Consider the following 27,397-nt stretch of genomic DNA (forward strand, 5'->3'; position numbering starts at 1 on the left):
CAATGTACCAAGAGGTGAAAAACCATGTTGTTTTTTCTAATGTTGGATAATGGGGTTGTTCGCCCGAGTCAGAGCCCCTGGGCAGCTCCGGTGGTACTGGTCTGAAAAAAGGATGGTACTCTCCGATTCTGTGTAGATTATAGAAAGTTGAATGCACACACAGTAAGAGATTCCTATCCTCTGCCTTGCATTGAGAAGTCTTTGTCGGCGTTAGGAAAGGCTACATACTTCCCTACCCTGGATCTTGCCAGTGGATACTGGCAGGTCCCAGTAGCCGCCAAAGATAGGGCAAAGACAGCATTCATCTTGCCTATGGGCCTATATGAGTTCAATCGGATGCCTTTTGGCTTGACTAATGCCCCTGGTATTTTCCAGCGACTGATGGAGTATTGTCTGGGTGAATATAATTTTGAGTCAGTACTGATTTACCTTGACGATGTGATTATATTTGGAGACACTTTTGAAGATCATCTTCTGAAGCTTCGGCAAGTACTCCAAAAGTTGCTTGATGCAGGGCTAAAAATTAAGCCCAAGAAGTGCCGTCTGTTCCGCAGACAGATTGAATATCTTGGTCATATTGTGTCGGCTGATGGAGTGAGACCAGCCGAGAGTAAAATTGAAGCCATTCAAAAGTGGCCTATCCCCAGGACTGTTAGGGAGGAGCGGGCCTTTTTGGGATTGGCTGGTTATTATCGCCGGTTCGTGAAGAATTTCGCCAAGCTGGCTGAACCTTTGAATGAGTTATTGAGGGGTACTAGTCAGGGCCCTAAAACTAGGCCTGTTCGATAGGCTCAGAGACAACAAGATGCGTTTGATCAGATCCGGAACGCCCTTACTCAGGTACCCCGGTTGGCATATGCGCGTTTCGATAGTCCTTTCAGGTTGTATACCGATGGCAGCCTACACGGATTGGGGGCGGTGCTAGCCCAAGAGCAAGATGGGAGAAAGCGAGTTATTGAATATGCGAGTCGGTCTCTAAGAGACGCAGGAAGAAATTACGAAAATTATAGCTCTTTCAAATTGGAGATGCTGGCATTAGTGTGGGCCATGACAGAAAAAAATGCTGGTTACCTGGCAGGCACAGAAGTTCTGGTCATGACTAACAATAATCCACTTGCCCACCTAGGTGATGCCAAACTAGGAGTGCTAGAACGTAGGTGGATGGCCAGAATGTCAAAATTCAATTACAAAATCTGGTTTCGCTCTGGGAGGGAGAACGCGAATGCTGATGCATTGTCAAGGGTACCCCATAAAACCCCGGAAATGGCAATGGATGAGGACTTGGAAGATACAGAAATACCAGATCTTAGACGGTTGCCGGTATTCGTAGATATAGCCAGCTCAAGTGCGGTGGATGCTCTAATGGGCACTTTACTAGGAAGGACCCGACAAGATTGGGTCCAGGTACATGATGCAGATTTAGAATTGGCCTTGATCAAGCAGTGGCTGAATGATCACTCTTGGCCTAAGGGTGATGAGAGAAACAAATTAAAGCTCGAGGGGCAGAAATTACTGCGACAATGGGATCGGCTTGCAGTAGCCGAAGGAGTTCTTTATCGCTGGATGTATGCTAATGCTGAATTAGGGCATCGCTGGCAAGCGAGGATTCCAGGGTCCCTTGCCCCTGAGGTGGCTCGGGAGGCCCACGTACAGGGTGCTCATTTTGGGCCGGACAAAACTTACAAGTGGCTACATAGGTTTGTTTATGCTCCTGGTTTAGAGGAGGTGGTTCGCCGTGTGTGCAACCAGTGAAGTACCTGTGAAGTCAACAAATCCTGTGAGGAGAGGGCTCCAGTACAAACCATTGTAACGTCCACCCCGTTAGAAGTTTTGATGATCGACTATTTGTCTGTGGGTCCCTCAAAGAGTGGACATACGTCTTGTCTAGTAATGACAGACCATTTCACAAAATATGCTGTGGTGGTACCCACTAAGGATCAAACTGCGGAGACCGCGGTTCAAGCCATCTGCAAACACTTCATTCAAATGTATGGTTGCCTGAAGAGAGTACACTCTGATCAGGGAGCCTGTTTCCAAAGTAAATTTATAACGGAGTTACTCCAGTTGTATGGTGTGCAGCAGTCCCGGACTACCCCTTATCATCCACAAGGCAATGGAGCTTGCGAAAGGTTCAATAGAACTCTGTTGCAGATGTTGAGAACCCTAGAACAAGACCAAAAGAGTTGTTGGCCTGAATTAATATCAGAGTTAATGTGGGCGTACAATAATCATGTGCACGGTGCAACTGGGCTCTCTCCATACATGATGATGCTTGGTAGACCTGGAAGGGAAGTCGCGGAACTGAACCTTTCAGCGCCGGAAGAGTTTGAGTATCGAACTCCGCACGAGTGGATGCGGAACCATAAGTGTAAACTGGACGCGGTACATAAGCTGGCAAAGGAGCGATTGCAAAGTCATCCCCATCACGATTGGGGGATGGTGTCCGAGGAGACATTTCAGCAAGGGGACTGAGTTTTGGTACGAGTTACTAGTCCAGAAGGGAAACTGACTGACCGGTGGGAAAATATTCCGTATGTTGTGAATAAAGTCTCCTTGGAAGGCAGTGTGTATACGATTATCCCTGAGGGAAGTGATGGTTCTTGTCGCACGGTGCATAGGAATTTGTTGAAACGATGTGTGTCAGTTGCTCCCGAACTGCAGGGTGAGAAGCCAAGGCCGCCCAGCCCAGGAGTATTTCTGAAACAACCAGGCGACATCTGGTGTGATTGCTTTGATGAGCCTGAGATAGAAGTGAGAACCCGATTAAGAATCCCCGAAAGTCCAGAAATCCCTCCGGAGGTAGTGGTGTCACCTGACATACCCGCTTGTTCTTCAGAGGTCGATCTGCGGAGATCAAAGAGGGACACTGCTGGTATTCCCCCCAAGAGGTATAATCCTGATCAATATGTGTTGACTGTAATTTGTGCAAATAATGATGGTCAGGACGACTAATTATAAGTGGGGTGGAGTGTAAGAGGGTGTATAGAGACATGTGTGTTGGTGATGACTGTGAGTGGAGGCCACACCTGTAACGATGACATCTGACCACTAGATGTCAGTGACACTCACTGTTGATCTAAATATTATTAAGTGTTAACAAAACAATACTTGAATAATTTTATGAATGCTGCGATCCAAATAATAGACGAATTGTGCAGTGAAAATGCAATTTTGCTGCTTGAGTTATAAAATACTTTCATTGCATCATTGCTCTGCCACTCAAGCGGAGGATGGATAAAGTATGTTTGGTGGAGAGGGGTTGGATTGCCAGGGAGACGGAGCTGGGACGTGACGTGCATGGTCTGGGAGCTCCTAGTGGATGAGGAAAAAAGGAAGGTTCGGAGTAGGCGAACCTGGTTCCCCCTTGGTGTGCAGCGGTTTCTTGCTCCTGTGATTGGTGACGTCTGGGACAATAATCCTCTATTTCTGTTCGGTGAAGAGCGCGGGGAAGTTCAACAGTGGCATAACATTGAAAAGAGCCGGCCATCTTGTGAAGTGTGGCACGTCGCCCGCGGAGGGTAAAGCACCCTATGTTTTAAACAAGGATGAGGTACCTCATGTTCTTCTTATTTTAAATTCTCCTTGACCGGTCCAACGAGTTAGTTTGGTCTCAACACCTAGCTGACCCTATCTAAATGACTAGTCTCTATGGGATGGTTGTCAGTAAGGCACAAACTGTGTTCATCTTGTCAACAACTGTTGATAGCGCGGTGCGAAGTTCAGAAAGGTCACAGTCCGTGGTGAAGCTCCCAAGGCACCCACCTGTCTGGATTGAATTTCCCACAGAGCATGCTAATCAAATGAATTTGCTAGCATCTGTGTTCTTGTAAACGGGAATTGAATATGGTTGTTTATTTTATATGTTATTCTTGTTAGGTGAACTTGGGTTGTAATATTGGGATCCCAGAAAGTTTATTGATTGGGAATAGTATTAAGATTGTGAACCAGGAGAAAAGACACATATTACGGCTTCCCCTTAGGAACTAGCCCTGTTTAAGTCCGGACACATTTAGGGGAGAGGGGTGGCATTATTGGCCCAAGGGAAGACATCCCCTTACTGGGACCAGGGATATGTCCACCATTTAAAGAGCTTCTTTGAATTCCTTAGAAAGGTTTGCTGAAGATTAATTGATCAAGAGAACTCCCGTTGATATGTGGATGCTGTGCTAGGACAAGATTTGCAGCAGCTATCTATTCTGGGTGATAGATCCAGCTTGCATTCATCTTTCATACCACTTTACATACCCAGAGAAAAGTCATCTGAGACTGATCAGTAATGCTGTAGCAATAAGATCTTCAATGTACATGTCAGAAGATGGCATCAGAGGGAGTCTGTGATTGTGGTTCCAGGTGATTCACCTCTTTACCTAACCAATGATCTGAACATGAGAACACACATAATTTCCATACTGGGGTCATCCAATCAGAATTTAAAGGGAATCTCTCACTAGGATCATCACTCCTAAGGCGTCTCAATGGGCATGTAGGTCATAAGAAGCTGAATAAAATGATACCTTGATCCGAAGTATTATTCCAGACTTATCCATGTTCAGGACTGAGGGTATAAGGACACTAACTAAACTTACTTTTAGGGGATGTGAAAATCTTTCACAACAAAATATATAGGGCATGATGAAGGCATACAGTTCTTTATGGTTTATGGACCAGAAGAATTAGGAATTTATAAGAAATATTAGAGGAGTTATATTTGGGCTGACACACCCTGCAAAAGTATCTTTCCCTCGTGCACCATAAATCTGGTAGAGGCGAAGAACAAAAGGAAGAAAGAAAATGCTAAAAACTCAGCACAATTCTAACCAACGTGCATGTTCCAAACACAGAAAAGGCGGCACAAAAACTCTAAAAGTCATTGTTCATCTTGAAGACTGAAGTGTGACAGTTATGTGAAGGGCAAAGCCAAATATACACAAGATGCCATTCACTGAGAAGACAATATTTCATTAGCCTCCTTTTTGCATACACTAATGCATATTGATAGAGTGCAAATGCTAAATAAATTCCTTACCTTATCAAAGCCCTTGAGTCCTCCATGGAGGCTATTAGGCCCATTGTTAATAGGTAACTGGTAATCCTGTCCATCAAGACTGAATTTACCATTGGCAATCCTATTTGCAACTCGCCCAACGACTGCTCCAAAGTAAGGATGCTTGTTTAGGTAACCTGAAAATAACATCATATGCTAAAATGATCAATAACTGGTCTCCGATGTGATACAGGCATTAACCAGTTAATGAATCCCCCCTGTAAGCACAATATATTTCAGTTATTGAACAGAATAAGCAAATTTACAACTAAATCATAGGATGGGACAACCATCACAAAAATTATTATGCTGATCGTAATGTGTGTAGTTCAGAGGTTTCCAGTCACTGAAGAATAAACTGAATCTGAAGGGTCCAACTGCTAAAGATCATTGACACCAATAAAGCACAAAAACCCACCGCAGACTTCTGTGATGCCTTCTAGTAAATGGGACTCAATCTGACTGTTTTAGGTTAAGTTTCACAATGAGTTTTTGGTGAGTTTTTGACACCAGGTATTTTTGTAGAGCTAAAAAAGCCTTGTCTTACAGCTCCAGCAAAGTGGATGGGATTTATATACACCCACTTTTTTTTTACATTGTGTAAACTGACCTGCGGATCATTTTATTACCCCTTCCTGACATGCGCTGTATATATACTGCGCTATGGGAGCTGCGTTCCCGCAAACAGCAGTATATATACATATACAACGGGATGATCGCGATGCGCTTACGCTGAGCGCCGACGCGATCGAGTGAGGATGTCAGCTCTATGTGAGAGCTGAAACCCTGCAGCAATGCCTATGATCAGCGTTAGCACCTTAACCTTAACCCCTGTGATGCCGCTGTCATTAGTGATCTCCCTCTGTGCTCCCATCAGCACAACGCGATGCTGATGGTCTCCATGGTGACCCCGGGTCCCAAGATGGCCGTGGGGTCCTTTAGGGTAGGTGGCCTGTCAGCACCTATTCAGAGCAGGAGCTGATACATCTCATCCCTGCATGTCAGATGCTGATCTGATGCTCTGCAGTGCAGAAGCATTGCAGAGTATCAGATCAGCGATCTGACAGCTTAAAGTTGATGTTCCATTCTGGGACAAGGTTAAAAAGTAAAAAAAAGTTAGTAAAATTGTAAAAATATAAAAAAATTAAATAAAAAAAATAAATAACAAAAAATATATATATTAATCCAATAAATACATTTACAGTTGAAACCAGAAGTTTACATACACTATATAAAAAGACACATATGCATGTTTTTCTCAATATCTGACATGAAATCAGAATAAACCTTTCCCGTTTTGGGTCAACTAGGATTACCATAATTTTTAATATTTGCCAAATGCCAGAATAATGAGAGCGAGAGAATGGTTTAAGGCATTTTTATTATTTACTGCAAAGTCAAAAGTTTACATACACTAAGATTACTATGCCTTTAAACAATTCTGGACTGCCCATATGGTGATTTCATGTGTTTGGAAGCTTCTGATTGTTTTTTTGGCAACATCTGAGTTAATTAGAGACACACCTGTGGATGTATTTTAATGCACACCTGAAACACACTGCTTCTTTGTGTAGCATCATGGGAAAGTCTAAAGAAATCAGCCAAGATATCAGGAAGAAAATTGTGGACTTGCACAAGTCTGGCTCATCCTTCAACTCTATCCACAAAAAAAAGCCCCCACTCAGGTCCGTCATCTATTATCAGAAATTCCACGTTACTGGCAGTATAAAGGCTCTGGAAAAGCGATATGGCTCCTCATCCCCCCAAAAAAATTCAGCGAATTCTGTGCTCCCAAATCCAAATGCCCCCCACCCTTCTGAGCCCCAGTATGTCTAACCCACATTTAGCATCTACATGTTTGGCATTTCTGTAGCGATGAGAGCCAGCATAATTTACTGGTGCATGTCTCCAGAAGCATGAGCTGGGCACAATGTACAGGCACTACAACGTACTGGTCACTACAATAGCAGTTTGCAATTTTCACTCAGTAAAATCCACTACTGCTTGTTTCCGGAAAACACTTATGGAGTCAAAATCGTCACTACACCTGTAGATAAATTCCCAAAGGGGTATAATTTCTAAAATGGGGTCATTTGAGGGGGGAGCACTTAGGGGCTCTGTATATGGAGTTCGCAAACTATTCTAGGAAAATCTGTGCACCAGGAGGCAAATAGTGCTCATTCCCTCCAGAGTGGCTAATCAGTACTGTACAGCCACATATGGGGCATTTCTACATTCAGCAGAAATTGTGGGACAAATTTTGGTGCCATTTTTACCCATTTCCCAGTGTGAAAATGTAAAATCTGGGGCTAAAACAAAATTTTGGTGGTAAAAATGTAATTATTTTTTCTTTACTACCCGTCTGGTCTGCTGTATGGGTCGCGGTGTTGTAAAGAACCTGCCATGTGACTTGACACATGACTCAATGACGTCACCGCAGGTCCTTCACAACACCGCGAGCCGCCAAAGACAGCGGACGGAGCAGAGAAAACACCGGGAGGACATCGGAAGGTAAGTATAATCTTTATATTTTACCATTCTTATTCTTTTTTTTTTTTAAAATAACTTGGTCACAATACTATAAATCCATGCTGGTTGCATGGATTTATATAGTGTGAACAAGTTGTCAAGCACTTTTCCAAGTGATGCTAAAATCGCTTGGAAAAGCGCTTGATAACCCGCATGCAGAAATGCATGCAAAAACGCTTGACAAACGCTTCTACCTGGCGGGAAAAATGCATGTAAAATCCGCATGCGTTTTTCCTGCCAGGGAGAAGCAGAAAAAATATGCAGCATTTCTGCATCGTGGGCACATAGCCTCAAGGTGCCACCCACCTCTGCAGTGGATCTGATCTTCAGACTCTTGATAATCAAGGCTTTGGTCACAGGGTGGATTTTTGGCATGTTGTCAGAGCTCAAGTTGCAGTTCAAGTGAAGGTCTGGGGTGCTGGGTTTCTTTTTATACACACTCACTAATTAACCGATCATTTACTGAGCACTGGTGAGGATGTAAACTAGGATTGGGTGCATTATATGACCAGGCGACAAAACTTTTGTCTTGCCAAAATCTGACCATTCTGTGTTCATTAAATGATCAATATTTTCAGCATTGATGCCAATTTATTTTCTTTACCTATACCAAATTTGGGAGGGTTTCAGCTTTCAAAAGAGTAATTTATAAAACCAATGGATGAATTTAACGTCAGGTTATAAGCTTTTATTCACATAACATGGATAAGCGACATAACTTCTGTCAGGGAATGTATAAAATGCTGTGACACACCTGTGGTGTCAATATGATCACTACAATATGGCGCTTCTTCCCTTCTGAGCTTTGCACTGTGCCTCAAAAGTAGTTTTCGACCACATATGGGGCATCAGCGTACTCAGGAGAAATTTTGGGGTCCATTTTCTCCTGCTATCCTTGTGAAAATGAAAAGATTTGGGGCTAAAACTAAATTTTTGTGGAAAAAAAATTTGTTTTTCATTTTCACAGAACAACGTTGTAAAATTCTGTGAAGTACCTGTGGGTTCAAGGTGCTCACCACATCTAGATAAATTCCTTGAGTGGTCTAGTTTCCAAAATGGGGTTACTTGTGGGGGGTTTCCACTGTTTAGGCATATTGGGGGCTTTCCAAATGCGAAATGGTGTCCGCTAATTATTCCAGCAAATCTAACATTCAAAAAGTCAAATGGCGCTCCTTCCCTTCCGAGCCCTGCCGTGCACCCAAACAGTAGTTTTCTCCCACATATAGGGTATCAGTGTATTCAGGAGAAATTGAACAACAAATTGTATGGTAACATTTCTCCTGCACCCTTGTGAAAATGCAAAATTTGGGGCTAAAAAACAATTTTTGTGGGAAAAATTAATTTTTTTTTATTTTCATGGCTCAACATTATAAATTTCTGTGAAGCACCTGGGGCTTCAAGGTGCTCACCACACCTATATACAAGTTCCCTGAGGGGTCTAATTTCCAGAATGGTGTTACTTGTGGGGGTTTCCACTATTTAGGCACATCAGGGGCTCTCCAAACGCAACATGGCCGCTCCTTCCATTCCAGGCCCTGCCGTGCGCCCACAGTAGTTTTCCCCCACATATGGGGTATCGGTGTGCTCAGGAGAAATTGCACAACAAATTTTGGGGTCCATTTTCTCCTGTTACCCTTGTGAAAGCTCAGCACTGCTAGATCTGCAACAGAGAAAACAGGGATTGTATCGATATGACAGCAGGCAGACCAGCAAGTGGCACATCGCTGGAATCAGGGTCTCAGCCCCTACATTATGCTGCTCTCAGATTACATAGCAAAAATCTTGTGACAGATTCCTTTTTAACCAGAACATAACTAAAGAAAAATAAAAAAAAAACTCACCTTCCAAGCTATCAAACCCAAGAACAATATCTTTGAAATTTCCATGTTTATCTTTTGTTTCTAAACGAGTTATGATGCAGCCAAAGGTTATAATCTCTGCTCTGACGATGTGGGACTCAAGAAGAAATCTCTCCACTGTCTTGCCATCTGGCAGCTTTCCAAACACATCTCGCTTCACTGATGTCATTGCTCTGGTAAGATGTGAATGGAAAATGTCACCATAGAGTAGATGCAAATAACACCCATGTGAATACCCAGGTACCAAGGAGTTATATAATGAAGATTTATCATGTGGTGAAGGAATTTTTAGGGAATTATATGTTTTGGTCATGAGTCTGTATATGGCCTTTATGTGAGAGCGGGTGGTTAAAGATTTCCTTAATTTCCTTTTAAATATGACCACGCTGTGTGAATAGACCAAATTAGCATCACTCTTGTCGCACTTTCTTTGTGAACTCTTGAAGGCTTATTCCTAAAGTTGAGCAAAAAGTTTCACATGATTCTGGCTCAGCGCCAACGTTCATAGTCCGTGTCTGCTAGTCCAGAGCCTTGAAAACCTCTTACTACCTGCAGTACCCCCAACACCTCTTCTGATTAGTAGGCTGCGATGTAACGTAATAACGTTGTGGCAATGTACTAATCAGAAAAGGAGCCAGGGATGTCGAAGATAAGTGGAGGCTTGCAGGGCTCTGGTCCGGGGCCACAGACTACTAACATGGCTGCTAGACCAGGGTACCACAAATCTGTTTGCTCAACTTTAGATATTCCCATCTCAGCCTCTCATGGCTGCAACCAAAGATACACTGTCAAGATGCCGAACACTAGTTTCACGCCTATGGAAGCAGCCAAAAGTGGCTGAGCCGCACTGTTTCTGTAACTTCAATGGAAATGAATGGGAGTTACAGAATTGTACTTTTCTGTAGTCTCAACTTCAGTGGTTGGCACCTGGATTATGTTGTTTCTGTCTCCGACATGAAAGGCTGAGGTGGAAATATCTCTTTGATGCAATCACTTATAGGCTGAGTTCAGATGACTGTTGTAATTATCGGGCCGGTAACAGGGTCAGTGCTCATTCACATCGTAGACAGGTAGTGGAGCTGTCTGCCATTATATGTATTATTCTCATCCATAAATGGACAAAAATAGTACTCTTCACATATTTTCCCACATGGACCTATTACTTATCTACTAACACATAGGCTAACATTGGACAGAGGGACAGACTTTTGCAGTCCGTCTCACCCACAGATAGTACACTGACTAAAACCATAGTTGTGTGAACCCGGTCATTCATAGAAGTATTGTATATCACTGCTTATCAAGTCCAAATGTTTTTTATGCTTATACTTGTATGTGGCACTTAGTGGTTCTACTTATAATGAACACATGGGAAATTATGTGCATTTTTGGTTAAAAATGAATCTTAGTCAAAAATTAGTTTTGCTTTAGGGTTTCAATAAAAGTTTGGAAGTTTTTGACAGTTTCTACATAGCAAAGTACGGTATGTATCAGACTCAAAATGAGGTAACAGTCAAATACGCTGGGGAACAATATAATACGGTAAACACATGTGCAGGAGATGTGGTTTTTTTAGCTGCGGTGTGTTTTTTCTTTCAAACTATAGAATGTAAATTATTTCACTATTTTATTTTGGAGAGAGGTGGGGTTACCCATTCTATTTATTTTTTAAAAAAGTGCATAATGTATGAGGTTTTATGTGGGGAAAAAATGCTGCAAAAAAACACTGTGAACACATACCCTTAGAGCAGGGGTCTCAAACACGCGGCCCGCGGGCCGCATGCGGCCCCTGAGGCTGCTTTATGCGGCCCGCAGGCACAGACCCCTTGATGATCCCGACCAGGTCCAGGAGGAGCCGCCGACAGCAGCGCTGCATTGCCGCACAGAGACTGTTTCCCAGCACTGCATTTCCAATGCCAGCCGCCGGCCAATCAGAGGCCAGCAGCTGATATCTGCGTGTCGGCGCAGCGAGTATGACGTCATTGCCATATGCAGATGTCAGCTGCTGGCCTCTGATTGGCCGGCGGCTGACATTGAAAATGCTATGCTGGGAGACAGTCTCTGTGCGGCAATGCAGCGCTGCTGTCGGCGGCTCCTCCTGGACCAGGTCGGGATCGTCAAGGGGTCTGACTCTGTGGTGCCTGCGGGCCACATCTGCAGGAAGGACGCCGAGGGAACGGAGGACAGGTGAGAATCATCTTTTTTTTTTTATGTGTGTGAAGAACAGCACAGGGAAAACATAGCCACAGGATGGGGACCTGGATGGGGCACATAGCCACAAGAGGGGACCTGGATGGGGCACATAGCCACAAGAGGGGACCTGGATGGGGCACATAGCCACAAGAGGGGACCTGGATGGGGTACATAGCCACAAGAGGGGACCTGGATGGGGCACATAGCCACAAGATGGGGACCTGGATGGAGCACATAGCCACAGGATGGGGACCTGGATGGGGCACATAGCCACAAGAGGGGACCTGGATGGAGCACATAGCCACAAGAGGGGACCTGGATGGAGCACATAGCCACAAGAGGGGACCTGGATGGGGTACATAGCCACAGGATGGGGACCTGGATGGAGCACATAGCCACAAGAGGGGACCTGGATGGAGCACATAGCCACAAGAGGGGACCTGGATGGGGCACATAGCCACAAGATGGGGACCTGGATGGGGCACATAGCCACAAGATGGGGACCTGGATGGGGCACATAGCCACAAGATGGGGACCTGGATGGGGCACATAGCCACAAGATGGGGACCTGGATGGGGCACATAGCCACAAGATGGGGACCTGGATGGGGTACATAGCCACAAGAGGGGACCTGGATGGGGTACATAGCCACAAGAGGGGACCTGGATGGGGTACATAGCCACAGGATGGGGACCTGGATGGGGCACATAGCCACAAGAGGGGACCTGGATGGGGCACAGAGCCACAAGAGGGGACCTGGATGGGGTACATAGCCACAGGATGGGGACCTGGATGGGGCACATAGCCACAAGATGGGGACCTGGATGGGGCACATAGCCACAGGATGGGGACCTGGATGGGGCACATAGTCACAGGATGGGGACCTGGATGGGGCACATAGCCACAAGATGGGGACCTGGATGAGGCACATAGCCACAGGATGGGGACCTGGATGGGGCACATTAGTACAAGATGGGGACTTGGATGGGGAACATTACTACAAGATGTTTGCCATTATTACTATATGATGCTAATTGTAAGACAATATTACTGAATGTGGCCAATTGGGGGAAACAAAATTGTAAAAATCAAAAAAATAAAAATAAAGCATGAAAAAATATTGGGCGCTAAAAATGCTGTTTTATATGTAAACTAAAGTAAACACAAAAAAGTGCACGTTTATTATCGCCACATCCATAACGACCCAAGCCATAAAAAAATAAACACGGAAAAAATGTTCAAAAGGTGTATACAAAAAAAATGGTATCACTAAAAATGTCACATTGAACAAAGAATGCGGCCCCCCAAATTCAAATTTTTTCCATGTGCGGCCCATATACCCAGCCGAGTTTGAGACCCCTGCCTTAGAGGAATGGTTTAACAGATAGTTGTGTTATCATAAGGCGAAATACAGTTTTCAATCTGTTTTCAGGTTCCCGGTAAGAAGTCATAAGGAGGCTTTTCATGAACATTACATAATGCAGCCAGACATCGCTTTACTGTACATAAAATCTAAGAAAACTCTAAAAGAATCTAAGACCAAGTTCACCCGATCAGTATTTTCCATCAGTATTTGTAGCCAAAACCAGGAGTGGAACAATCAGAGGAAAAGTATAATAGAAACACGTCACCACTTCTGTATTTATCACCCACTCCTGGTTTTGCCTTACAAATACTGATGTAAAATACTGGACATGTGAATGTGGCCTTTACATGAAAACCTCCTATATAAACTGTTGAAACCAGTATATACGGCACCTGAATCACAGTGACTGCAGCAGACTCATGTGACTTGCGTTCCACTGTGTCAGTGCTTCCTGTGCAGCTGGAGGAGGAGACACAGCTCTGGCTACTACTGAAGCTAAAACTTTATTCAACAGGAACAGAGGAGCAAAGTGCTGTGTGCTTGGATGTCAGTCCGCAGCTTGTGGTCATCCCATGCTCTCTGCAGATTACTGATGAGATGACAGATTCAGATGTGCGAGAGGGTTAAAGCGTTATTCCCATCTTCATAGATGGGTATTGTGGGATAGTGATAACTTTTGAAATTTACTGCTGATTACAATTTTCAGTTGTTTGCACTTCTATCTGACTTCGTCTGGGTGTCTGCCTCCAGAAAGCGTCTATGGACTAAAAGGATGCAGGGCAGAGCACACGTTCTCTCTGTCGGCACAATTATAATCTATGGCATAAATCTGAATCCCGTTTTGTGTGGGGTTCAGACGCAAACCCCGATAGGACCCACAAATGTGTAGCGAAGCGCAATGTGAAAATACCCTTAGTAAACAACAGCACGCACTTTGACAAGTGACACATCCCTGAATTCTGTGTTTCAGCCTCTATCTTCTGCTGTCTTCAGATTACACGGCAAAAACCTGCACCAGTGCAGCAGGCCACAGCCCCACTATCAGTATTTGGTCAGTATTCGGTCAGTATTTTTTCTCAGGAGTGGGTGATAAATGCAGAATTGGTGACTTGTTTCTATTATACCTTTTCTCTGATTGTTCCTCACCTGGTTTTGGCTCCCAATCCTGCGAAAAAATACTGACCGAAGCATAATATATAGTGTTGAGCGAACATGCTCGACACTGCTCGGTACTCGCCCGAGCATCACACTACTCGGGATGTTTGGCGAGCACCGAGCATTTCCGGGTTACTCGGGCGGGAGCTCGGGTCTCCGCCCTGCATGTTTGGCGCTCTTTACAGAGCCAATGAACATGCAGGGATTGCCAGCCAGTCACTGTAATGCCGCAGCCATGTTGTTTGTGGGCATTACAGTGATTGGCTGGCCGCACAGCGTCACCTCGAGTATTTAAAACTAGGTGCCGCCATCTTGGACACAGTCGCTCCGGATCAGACAGTGTAGGGACAGCGCTGCTGATTTAGGGAGAGATATATCCTGCAAAATAGTTAGTGTAGGGTCTGTAAAGGCTGCCAGATCAAACAAACAGTCCTTCTCAGGACTAATATCCATCCCAGGTATATCAGGCAGGCAGGCTGTATAGGAGACGCAGTGGTTATACCAGCAAACGCTGCATTACAGTCCTGTGTGCTGCTCCTGTTGCTGAAATTGCTGGACTTAGCTCCAGGTCCCGGGGGCCAGGAAAAATCCTTTTTTTTTATCTAAATCCTCTTTTTTTTTTCCTCCTTCACAATGTACAAATACCCATCTTATTAACCTTCTGGTGTTCCCCCCCCCCCCCCCCCCAAAAAAAAAAAAGTGTGCCTCTGATTTTTCAGACACAAATATATCTGTTGAAAATAGTCTGGTGTAGGCCAGAGAAATAGAAGTGTGGTTTTGCAGTTCTATGGGCCATTTGTATCTAAAAAAAACTGAGTGTGTCGCTCACTGTTCAGCCGCAAATATATATATATTTTAAAAAGCCTGGTATACACCAGTAAATTATTACTGTGGTTTTGATGTTCCACGATAAAACATCTCTATTATCCTGTTTTTGGCATTGTTTGCTGTATAAAAATAATAATAGTGTCTCCCTGATTTTTCAGACACAAATATATCTGTTGAAAATAGTCTGGTGTAGGCCAGAGAGACAGAAGTGTGCTTTTGCTGTTCCACGGTAAAAAATCTCTATTATCCTGCTTTTTGCATTTTTTGCTGTAAAAAAAAAAAAAAAAATAGTGTCTCCATGATTTTTCAGACACAAATATATCTGTTGAAAATAGTCTGGTGTAGGCCCGAGAAATACAAGTGTGGTTTTGCAGTTCCACGGTACAAACCTCTGTATTATCCACTTTTGGGCCATTTGTACCTAAAAAAAAACAGTTTGAGTGTGTCGCTCACTGTTCAGCCGCAAATATATATATATTTTAAAAAGCCTGGTATACACCAGTAAATTATAACTGTGGTTTTGCTGTTCCACGGTAAAAAATCTCTATTATTCAGGTTTTGGTAGTTTTTTACGTAAAGAAAAACAGTAGTGTCTCCTGACTGTTGTGACACAAAAATATATCTGTTGAAAATAGTCTTGTGTAGGCCCGACATCCCAGTGTGGTTTCGCAGTTCCACGGGTCAAATCGCTGTACTATCCAGTTTTGGGCCTTTGGTATCTAAAAAAAAAGCAGTTTGAGTGTGTCGCTCACTGTTTAGCCGCAAATATCTCTATTTAAAAAAGTGTGGTATACCCCAGTAAACAATAACTGTGGTTTTCCTCTTCCACGGTTCTAATCTACTCTTTGTTACCCTTTTTCCATTGATAGTGCAAGTGTAAGCTATTTTACTTCATTTACAATGGGCAAGGCGCGTGGCAAGGGACGTGGAAGTGGACGTTCTGGTGATGGTTCGTGCAGAGGACGGGGCCGTGGCCAAGGTGAAAATGTGCCACAACCAACAGCCACATCTTCTCGCTCCCACTTCTTGACCGAATTACTAGGGAAGCACAGAACAACACCAGTATTGAGAACTGATCAGTGTGAACAGGTTATTAATTGGATAGCAGACAATACTTCCAGTTACCTGGGCACCACCACCTCCGGTCTGTCTTTCACACGGTCAACTCTTAGTAGCCGTGAGTCTCGACTGCATACTCCTCCTCACCCTGATGCTCCTTCCTCCCACCATGCCGAGTGTCGTCAGACAGCAAGTGATCCCACACTTGGACACTCTGAAGAGCGGTTCACTGGTCCATTTCCATATTTGGGCCCCTCGCCTGATACGCTTGAAGTGGTGGAAGAGGAGATCCCATGTTGCGATGCCCAAATATTTGAACAGCCACGGCCACAGGAAGTCGACGTTGGCAATCTGTCACAAGAGGTGGACGATGACGAGACACAATTGCCAGGAAGTGAGGAGGAGGATCGTGGTGCGCAAGTGGAAGAGGAGGAGGTGGTGGATGATCTAGTAACTGACCCAACGTGGAAGGAGGACATGCAGAGTGAGGCCAGCAGCACACAGGGGGAGGGAGGCAGAGTACCCCAACAGGCAGGAAGAAGCAGTGTGATGGCCGCAGACAGAAGGCAGGCAACCGTTCCCCGTAACACCAACACGAGGGACGTTGCCAGTACAAGCGGTAGGTCTTCCAGAGTCTGGAATTTTTTTAAAGACTCTGCTGATAACCCCAAAAAGGCCATATGTTCCACCTGCCATGCCAGCATCATCAGGGGTGACAAAACTACCAGCCTGACCACCACCAGCATGATCAGGCACATGGCAGCAAAGCACCCGACTTTGTGGGGCGAAACTCAGGGTCCACGACCAGTGTCAGCGGGTGTCACCACTGCTTCTTCCACTGTTGTGCGTGCAATAGAACCCCCTGTTGTGTGTGCAAGGCAATCCCCTGTCCATACTGCATGTAAAGATGCCCCCTCCTCTCAGTCTTCACTTGTTATGGCAGTTTCTCAAGAAACAGCATCAACGTCCACGTCCCACCGCAGCGTTCAATTGTCCATATCCCAGACCTTTGAACGAAAGCGGAAATTCGCAGCTAACGCCCCACAGGCCACAGTCCTAAATTCGCACATTTCACGACTGCTTGCATTGGAAATGCTGCCTTTTAGGCTGGTGGAGACGGAATCCTTCCGCAATCTTATGGCGGTGGCCGTCCCTCGGTACTCGGTCCCCAGCCGACACTATTTTGCCCGGTGTGCCATCCTCGCACTACACAAGCACGTGTCCCAAAGCATCTGCCGTGCCCTCAACAACGCAGTTACTGGGAGAGTCCACCTGACAACGGACACGTGGACAAGTGCTTGTGGCCAGGGACGGTACATCTCTCTGACGGCACATTGGATAAACATAGTGGAAGCCAGGACCCAGTCGGACCTTGGGACGGAACACATCCTCCCCACACCGAGGATTGCGGGCCCTATGTCAGTCAGAGTTGCCCCCACAGTGTACAGCTCCTGCGCATCCTCCTCCTCCTCCTCATGTTCAGCCTCCATCTCAGATATCACCACATCAGTTACAAGCTTGAAGCATTGCAGTACTGCCTCCGCCAAGCGGCAACAGGCTGTGCTGAAACTCATAAGCTTAGGTGATAAACCTCACACTGCTTGTGAGTTGTGGACAGCTGTGAAAGAGCAGGCAGATCTGTGGCTGAGACCGCTGAACCTACATCCCGGCATGGTCGTGTGTGACAATGGCCGTAACCTGGTGGCGGCTCTGAGGCGAGGTGAGATCACACACGTACCATGCCTGGCTCATGTGCTTAACCTCGTGGTTCAGCGGTTTCTTAAATCGTACCCCGAGTTGCCAGATCTGCTCGTGAAAGTACGCCGCCTGTCAGCTCATTTTCGCAAGTCGGCTACAGCTTCCGCCGCCCTTGCTGTGTTGCAGCAGCGTTTGCAGCTTCCGGCACACCGACTGGTGTGTGATGTCCCCACACGTTGGAACTCTACCCTCCACATGTTGCAAAGGATTTGTGAGCAGAAGAGAGCAGTTGTGGAGTACCATCTGCAACAAGGCCGTCGATTCAGGTCAGACTCCACACATAAGACCTCAGGAGTGGACCTGGATGTCTGACATATGTACCATCCTGACAAACTTTGAGGAGGCCACCAAGATGGTGAGTGGCAATGACGCCATCATTAGTGTCAGCATCCCACTTGTCTGTCTTTTGCAACGCTCTCTGCAGAGAATTAAAGAGGAGGCATTGCAGCCAGAGTATGATGAGATGGATCAAGAAGCCGTAGCGGGTGATTACACACAGCCCAGCCTCATCTCATCCCAACGTGCATTGGGGGACAATGAGGGAGAGGAGGAGGAGGAGGAGGAAGAACAGGAGCTTCTATCATGCGTTGTAGACGGTAGTACCTGTACAAGTGTCATACCGTCGGTTCAGCGTGGGTGGCCTGAGGACAGGGGGGAGGAGGAAAAGGAGGAGGAGGAGGAGAGCATGGTCAGTCGTCATCTTGGTGAGGACACGGAAATCTTGCCCGTTACCAGTCTGGCACGCATGGCTGACTTTATGTTACGCTGCCTTAACCGTGACCCTCGCATTGTAAAAATGTTGGGTGACAGTCATTACTGGTTGGTGACACTTGTAGACCCCCACTACAAGGAGAACTTTCACTCTCTTATTCCTGAAGTGGAGAGGTCTACAAAAATGGGGCAATACCAGAAGGCCCTTGCTGCAGAACTCTTAAAAAAATTCCCATCTGACCACGCTAGCTGCAGAGGTCACAGTTCGTTGTCCAACCAAGGCGTACAGGCGAGAGAGGTGCAACTCAAATCCAGCAGAGGCAGGGGAACACTGTCAATGTTCTGGGACAGTTTTCTGACACCCGCCCAGCTTACAGGCCCTGAGGCGCGGGGTACTCTCACAAGGAGTGGAAAGTTTCAAAGATGGTGAGGGAGTACCTTGCCGATCGTACCAGCGTCCTCCGCGATTCCTCTGTGCCTTTTAATTATTGGGTATCCAAGCTGGACACTCGGAATGAACTCGCTCTGTACGCCTTGGAGGTCCTGGCCTGCCCTGCCGCTAGCGTGTTATCGGAGCGTGTTTTTAGTGCCGCTGGGGGAATTATAACTGATAAGCGCATTCGCCTGTCAACTGACAATGCTGACAAGCTGACCCTTATCAAAGTGAACAAGGGCTGGATTGGGCCAGACTTCTCATCACCACCAAATGACAGCAGAGTAACATAAAGTCAAATCCACTGTGTTATTTCGGGAGGTGTATTCACATGCACCGCTTCACACCCACACATGGGTATACGCTTCCTCGTTTCGGATGTTTAATCTTCTTCTCCTTATCCTCAGCCTCCACCACCGCTATACCAGGGTGCCAGCATTGCAAGTTCCTCCGTCCTAATTTTTGGCAGCTTTTGCTGGGAAAGCATAAGCAAATACCATGGGACACCCACTCCCCAATAATGGGACTTATGTTTGTAATATGCTGTACTGCATGGCTCTTGTAAGGGGCATTGCAAGTTGCTCCGTCCTAATTTTTGGCAGCTTTTGCTGGGAAAGCATAAGCAAATACTATGGGAGACCCACTCCCCAATAATGGGACTTACAAACATAAGTTTTATGGGACCGTTTATGGACACCCGACTGCCCCCAGGCGGCTGGGGACCGTGTGGACACTCGGCCGCGGGGCGGCTGGGGACTGAGTATGGACACCCGGCCGCCGGGCGGCTGGGGACTGAGTATGGATTCCAGGCCGCCAACACAGCCATGACGTGGTGGCCAGATTCCGCCTCCACATGCCTAAAAGGCCCAATTTCAAGTTCAAGCAAGCAAGCAGTATGGTATTGCAGCCTGGGGGTGGGTGGGTGGCAGGCTGCATACTTGCGCTTGTATTGCAAGGAATGGGGGAGGTACAATTGAACACTGCCCTGGGACTAGAACTTGCATGGGTATAGTTGCAAGTCTGCATCTTCTGATGCGGCAAGGATCACTTATGATGGGCACACTTTTAGACAGTGACCTGGGAGTCAGAGATGCTTCCAGGGGTCTTCCCCATGCTGTTCCCATGTCTTTTCAGCACTTTATGCATGTGTCACACAGCACATGGCCAGATAAGGTTGTAAAATGTTAAAATGACATTTCCCGGTGAATGCATTTGTCATAGTTGAAAGCAATACAAAAGTGCAAAAACGCATAAAAAATGCTACTTGTGAACATAGCCGAAGGTGTGGAGGAGTATTTTTGTTTTTGGTCATTTATTTTAACTTATACACAAGTCTTTTCCCTGGAAAGGATGTTCCTTAACATATTTCACAGGAAAAAAGTTTCACTTTTGTTTTATTGTGAGCCTGTAAAAGTGGCTTAATACCTCTGACCATGTTGTTGACAGCAGTGACCTGGGGGTCAGAAATGCTTCCTGGGGCGATCCCTATGCTGTCCACATGTCATTTGAGCACTGTCACTATCGTTTTGGGCACTTGTTAGGCTTTTAAAAGGCTGCCGGGGGTGCCACCGCAAAAATGCTCGAGTCTCCCATAGACTAACATTGGGCTCTTTGCTCGGGTCGAGCACCCGAGTATCACGGCGAGCTCGGCCCGAGCTTCGAGCACCCGAGCATTTTAGTGCTCGCTCAACACTAATAATATAATAATAATTTTTATTTCTATAGCGCCAACATATTCCGCAGCACTTTACATTTTAGAGGGGACTTGTACAGACAATAAAAGACATTACAGAATAACAATAATCACATAAATCAACAGATACCAGGAGGAGAGAGGGCCCTGCTCGCAAGCTTTACAATCTATGAGGAAATGGGGGAGACACGAAAGGTGGATGGTAACAATTGCTTGTATTGTACAGTCAAGCATCAATGTAATAAATAGGGTAATAACATAATGCTAAATGAACCAGTCACCAACCAGTATGTGAACAAGTACAGACACAGAGGGCTATTAAGTACATGGGGGTGTGTGAACAGATGATACAAGGGACCTGGTTTGGAAGGAAATAATGACAAAATACTGATAGTGAGGCCCTGGGCTTAAGGAGACAAAGGGATCATCAGTAAATTGTGTTGGTCTTGTTACAGACTATCTGCAATCTGCAACTGTAAAGTCCCAAACTATGACTGCACTGTATGTAAATGGAAAAGTCTTTTTCAGCTGACCTGTCCTCTTTGTGCATGGCTGCCATCCCAGGATAATCCAATCAGTAGTAAAGAATCCAGCACCAAAAGGTAGCACTCCAACAAACTTTATTCCAAAACCTTCATTAAAAGCATAGACAACCCACTGTAGAAAAAATGGCAGAGATAGCAGAGGTCCCAGACACCGGTTTACGCGTTTCAGGGCCAAATATGCCCCTTAGTCATAACCTGGTTATGACTAAGGGGCACATTTGGCCCTGAAACGCGTAAACTGGTGTCTGGGACCTCTGCTATCTCTGCCATTTTTATACTGTTGGTTGTCTATGCTTTTAATGAAGGTTTTGGAATAAAGTTTGTTGGAGTGCTACCTTTTGGTGCTGTTTTTTTTACTACTGATATGACTGCACTGTGACACTGGGAGTCAGCAGTCTCTAATAAGATCAGACTTGGTGGACTCTACTAACCTAACAGGTCATTTACCTTTTACATATGCACATGAAACGGTGCCCAGGGCGGTAGCCATAGACGAGTGTGATGTGTCTGACACCCCACATGTTCTTACCGAAAAGATGAGAGTTCTGGGTGGGTGTGTTTATGCTGACAGTGTTGCTATTGGTACCTTCACTTTTGGTCCGGTCCCATTCCATTCAATTCCTCACCAGGTTCTTTAAACTTCAAGACAAGGACACCAGGCACATTCTTAAAAACAAGGCACTCTTTAGTTGGCAACACACTTAAAGGTAACCTGTCACCAGAAATAACTCTGTTAACCTGTAGATATGGGGTTAATCTGAAGGTTAACAGTGTTATTATACTGTCCGGCGCCTGCACACAGCCGAATGCAATGGGGAAAAAATGAACTTTATTCTCCCCGCCAGTATTTGGTTTCAGTCATGGAGGCTGGGGAGCCGCTGGTTCACAATACAGAGCAGCCACGGTAACCGCACCCCCCGGCACTGACAGCTGAGCCCCAATGCAGAGGGAGTGTCAGTCAGGACCGGGGGCACAGTTACAGCCGCCACTCAGTATTCTGAACCAGCGGCTCCCCTGCCTTCATGACTGAAACCGAATGCTGGCGGAGAGAATAAAGTTAATTTTCGCCACGCTGTATACGGCTGTGTGCAGGCGCCGGACAGTATAATAACACTGTTAACCTGCAGATTAACCACATATCTGCAGGTTAATAGCATTATTTCTGGTGACGGGTTCCCTTTAAGCACACAAGACAGCAGGTAGTACACTTTACAACTTCTTATCGGTTTCAAGCCACGGCACGTTGACGGTAAATAAGCAGAGCAAATGATATAAACCTCCATCTTCCCGATGCAGGGACACACGGGTCGATATGTTAAACTGTGTACCTGTAACATACCTGGCGGCATCCTTGCATGGTGGTCCATCTCCCACTGTGCAAGAGCGCGCACTTGATCTCCAGTCCAGAATGTCTCTCTGGCTTCCCTCCTTGCTCTCTGTTTGTCTGTTTTGGCTGCATAGGGCGACGCCCGCTGAACTTCCTGTTTCTTGTACCTGCTGCGGACACGCCCCTGTTGCACCTTCAGCCTATTGCTGTCCATCTTTGGGTATTTATACCACCTTCTTCCTCAAGATGGCGCCTGAGCATTGTGTCCTGTCAGTCGGCTTTTTGTCTCTGACATGCCAGGTCCTATCCTGTTTTCCTGCCTGTTTTCCAGTTCTTTGTCTGAACTGTGGTCTGTTCTTGTGAACACGCTTCTTGCCTGTTCTTTTGCCTTCTAGGGGCCGTATTCCTAGATCTGCCTGTCTGTGCCTTGCGGTATCTGTTCCCGTCTGAACAGAGTCCTGTTTGTGTCCCTGCCTTGCGGTATCTGTTCCTGTCTGTACTGAGTCCTGTCTGTGTACTCTTGCCTGCTGCCTTTCCTGGAGGCTGTATTTCCAGGCCTGTCTGAACACGCTCCTAGCCTGTTCCTCCCGCCTTCTAGGGGCCGATTACCTAGATCCGTTCCTGTATCTTGTCTGTCCTGTCTGAACACGCTCCTTGCCTGTTCGTCCCGCCTCTCTGGGGGCCGTATTCCCAGACCCGCTCCTGTATCCCGCTGCAGTGTCGGTCTCTTCCGTACACTCAGTTCCAGTCTGAACTCTCTCCTATCCTTTACCTGTTTTGCCTCTATGTCCGTTCCTTTCCTTTTTCTGCAGAGTCTGAACTCGTACCTAACTCCTGCTTGTTGTCTCTGTACTCCCGTTTGTGAGTTTGTGGTCCCCTCGCTACTTCACTGCAAGTACCCTGTGGGTATCTGGCTCTGCCTTTCCCTTCCTGTCTGTTCCGTGTGAACAGAGCCCTGTCCGTCCTGCTCTGACTCCTTGCTCACTGCTCCGGCAGCCTTGCTCCGCTCTTACCCTTTTGCTCACTGCTCCGGCAGTCCTGTCCTGCCCTGCTTCTGCCCACTGCTCCGGCAGTCCTGTCCTGCCCTGCTTCTGCCCGCTGCTCCGGCAGTCCTGTCCTGCGCTGCTTCTGCCCGCTGCTCCGGCAGTCCTGTCCTGCCCTGCTTGTGCTCGCTGCTCCTGCAGCCCCGTCCTGCTCTGTTCTTGCCCACCGCTTTGGGCGTTCCCTCTCTGCTGTGGTTGTCTACCGCATCTGCGGTTCTGTGACCCAGTCTGTACTGGGTCTTAACCTTTCTGTGCTCCAGCCCGTCCTTTCGGCCAGTACCTCCCTGCCTGCATACTCGCCTGTATCCACCCCTCTGCATACCTGCCGTGTTTGCTTACATCCACCAGTCTGTGCCAGCCTAACCTGCCTGTTCCAGTAATTCCAGTGTGGGTCAACCCCCGTGTCCGGAGTTTGACCTGGAGTAGCACCTGGTCCCTCTGCCCGGTTTCTCCCTGGTGCACTGGCGTCGTATGCCGTCGTGCCACCTTGGTCGGATCGGCCAGATACTTAGTCACGCCCCTCCAGGCACTCTCCGGTCCATGGTCCAGTGGAACCACAACACCCGCACACGCCAGTCAGTCTGGGCGTGTGCATAACAGTACCCTGCATCTAAACAGCAGTCAGTGATCCTGTACAAGGGCCGCTCCTAGAGCCGCTTCCCCCTTCGGTGTCCTTAGCTGGGCAGCACCCTTCCTTCACAGGGCCCAGCATGTCTGCCCAACACTGGACTCATTTCTTCCTTTACTTCTCCCACTAATGGGTTTCCCCCCATCTCAGTCTCCTCTAAAGTTCCTTCATGATTCTTGGAGAGCACCATAGATATAATGCATATGTGTTCTATCCGTGAAAAAAAAATAGAATGTCCAAGCTCCCCTTTAGAGCATATAGCGTGGGAGCTTCATGGGATTGCGGAACCAACTCCTCCTGTTTTCTAAAGCCTAGTCTAATTAGGGTTTACTCTTGGTATGTCCCTTTAGTTCTCTCAGTAATAGGTTTTTATTCCTCCCTCCCCCCCTTTCTTTGCTAGGTAATGACTAATGGTACTTACCTTTTGTAGATTGGTTTCTTAATCTTCAGGCGCCAGGCAGAAATGAGCGACAGGAGCCTGATTGGTGGACAGATTTTGGCGGGAAGCAAAAGAGCCTTTTTAAGCCCTGCATTCCTGTCAGGGGACTCACAACAGCTGGGATTTTGAAGAAACAGCTGCCTGCCTGCCCTCCCATAAGTTATAATGTCGTCATGGTATTTAATAGATGGTTCTCGCCCAGCTATGCTGGGTGGAGACTGGTTTGGTTTTTAGTGTATATGGAGTAATGAATTGTATTGTTATTTATTGGTTTAATATATTTAATATTTGAGTAACCATTAATAAATACCGCAGCCTTTTTATCTGCACACTATGCGTCATGTCTCATTTTAGTTGGTAAGTTGGGAATGTTGTGAGGGGAAGGGGAGGTTTGGTGCCTGCCATCCCATACGTATATGCAACACGGATGTGAAAATGAGGCCTTAAAGACTAAAACATTACATCTTATATCAATTTGTGAACACCCATAGACAAAACAACAAGCGTGACAAATAGTGGTCCCCTCTGAACATTGAGAAGTCATTATGAAAATGACTCACTGTATACCTTTATCAGGGCATGTTGGTAGAAATAAAATGTTATTAAAGATACTGAGCTGGTTTTTTTGGACTAATATTTGTGTACATTTGACCAATTTTTGTGCATCATGTCCAGAATGCCAATATATTTATCCAGGTGACAAGAAATGTAAATTGGCTCCTATCCCAGTGGTTGATACCCCTTATAAAAGAACAGCGTTGGATTTCTTTGGTTCTCTTGAAAAAAGCAAAAATAGTAACCAATATATTCGTATTTTAAGTGATTATATGACACATCATCCACAAGCTATTTCTTTAACCCCTTAACAATTGCCAAAAAGTCTTTTAACGGCGGCTGTTAATACCGGTGTCGACAACAGTATCTAAGTGGTTAAAAGAAGGTTAAAAGACCCTCTTTGGCAGGATAGATTCCCCCGCAATCATAATCACAGGTGCCGATCATTACACTGGTACCCTGAGGACATCTGATGACCCCAGGGTATGGTGGCCTGTGAAATCCAGCTATAAGCATGAGACCAGAGATCAAAGAAAAAATATTCACGTCCCACAGCGGGACTAAGGATAAAAAAACATACAAAAAATATGTAATAAAGTAAAAAAAAAAAAAAAACACAATAAAAGCGCACAAAAATCACAAAAAGCCATTTGCCACTAAAAACGCAGCCTTTGTGATAAAACAAAAATAAACAAAAAAAATATACAGCCATTGTCGAAAGTATTGGCACTCTTGAAATTGTTCCAAAAAATGAATTATTTCTCCCATAAGATTATTGCAATTACACATTTCTTGATATTGTAGTGCCGGCGTCCCTGCCCTCTGCTAGGCAGGGACGCTGTTCCCCTCACCGCTCTGCTCCGTGCCCGGCGTCCCTCTCCCGCTCTGCTGGCAGCGCGCGCTCCTTCCCGGCCACTGTGCTTAGGGCGCGCGCCCTCCCTCCCTCTTAAAGGGGCCGCGCGCGCCGTCCTAAGGAGTCCCCGGCCAATGGCCGGAGGACTTTACCATATATAAGGCACCTCCTCCAAAATGGAGGTGCCCGAGCAATGTTGTTGCACCGTTCTACTCTGCTTCAGCCCTCAGGTCCCGTTGCCAGTTACCTGCCAGTTACCTGCCAGAATCCTGCCAGCTTGCTGTCCTAATCCTGCCTGATTTCCTGTTACCTGCCTGCCTGCCTGAGGTCCGACGGTCTGCCTTACAACTCCGGTCAGTCTGTCTAAGGACTAACTTGCCCGCTCACCTGGGAGCGCACATCAGCTACCTGCCTGCTTGCCTGAGGTCCGACGGTCTGCCTTACAACTCCGGTCAGTCTGTCTATGGACCAGCTTGCCCGCTCACCTGGGAGCGCTTCTCCGCTACCTGCCTGCTTGCCTGCCCGGAGGCTCCGCTGTCACGTGCTGTGACCACCAGCTATTCCAGACTCTTGCCCGCTCACCTGGGAGCGCTTCTCCGCTACCTGCCTGCTTGCCTGCCCGGAGGCTCCGCTGTCACGTGCTGGGACCACCAGCTATTCCAGAGACTCTTGCCCGCTCACCTGGGAGCGCTTCTCCGCTACCTGCCTGCTTGCCTACCTGGAGGCTCCGCCGTCACGTGCTGTGACCACCTGCTATTCCAGAGACTCTCGCTTGCTCACCTGGGAGCACACATCCTCCATCTGCCTTGCTAGCCTACCTGGAGGTTCAGCCATCACAGGTCGTACCTACCCTTTACCTAGAGACTGCCCCGGTCACTTGCCGTGACCTCCAGCCCGTTCTTCCAGAGACTGCCCCGGTCACTTGCCGTGACCTCCAGCCCGTTCTTCCAGAGACTGCCCTGATCACTTGCCGTGACCTCCTGCCCGTACACCCAGAGACTGTCCCGGTCACCTGCTGTGACTGCCTGCCTGGTCGCCACCCGCTCCCTTACAAGGACCGCTCCCTTGTATAGTAGCCCAGAGGTTCCGCCTCCCAGACCCGTTACAGTTTGCTCGGGCCATGGAACCCGGTGGCACCCAAGCTCCCTCGCTCTCGGACCTGTGTCATGAACTGTCCCGTCAAAGGTCCCAACAGGAGTCCATCCTGGGTCACCTGCGGAATGTCAATACTCGCCTGGACACTCTGACTGCTCCACCAACAACCTCCGCCAGTGCCATGTCTCGCAATCCGGCAGCTTCGCTGTCCACTAACACCATGATATCCTACCCCGGACCTCGGCTTTCTGCACCTCCTCGCTTCGGAGGCGACTCAGCCCAGG

General features: G+C 46.8%; 1 protein-coding gene across 1 annotated transcript in view; it reads right to left on the reverse strand.

Annotated features, from left to right (window-relative positions):
• GALM (galactose mutarotase) overlaps positions 1–13,489 on the reverse strand; it is a 41,901-nt gene extending 28,412 nt beyond the window's left edge. The window contains exons 1-3 of the mRNA XM_073672593.1: positions 13,384–13,489; positions 9,415–9,605; positions 5,027–5,181 (exon numbers count right to left, since the gene is read on the reverse strand). Of these exons, the coding sequence (XP_073528694.1) occupies positions 5,027–5,181; positions 9,415–9,601 (342 nt within the window). The 5' untranslated portion in view covers positions 9,602–9,605; positions 13,384–13,489. The remainder of the gene's footprint in view (positions 1–5,026; positions 5,182–9,414; positions 9,606–13,383) is intronic.
• Positions 13,490–27,397: the final 13,908 nt, after the last annotated feature.

Source organism: Phyllobates terribilis, unplaced genomic scaffold (genome assembly GCF_046119375.1).
Source record: "Phyllobates terribilis strain yellow unplaced genomic scaffold, ASM4611937v1 Scaffold_3__8_contigs__length_932513732, whole genome shotgun sequence".
Classification (NCBI taxonomy): Eukaryota; Metazoa; Chordata; class Amphibia; order Anura; family Dendrobatidae; genus Phyllobates; species Phyllobates terribilis.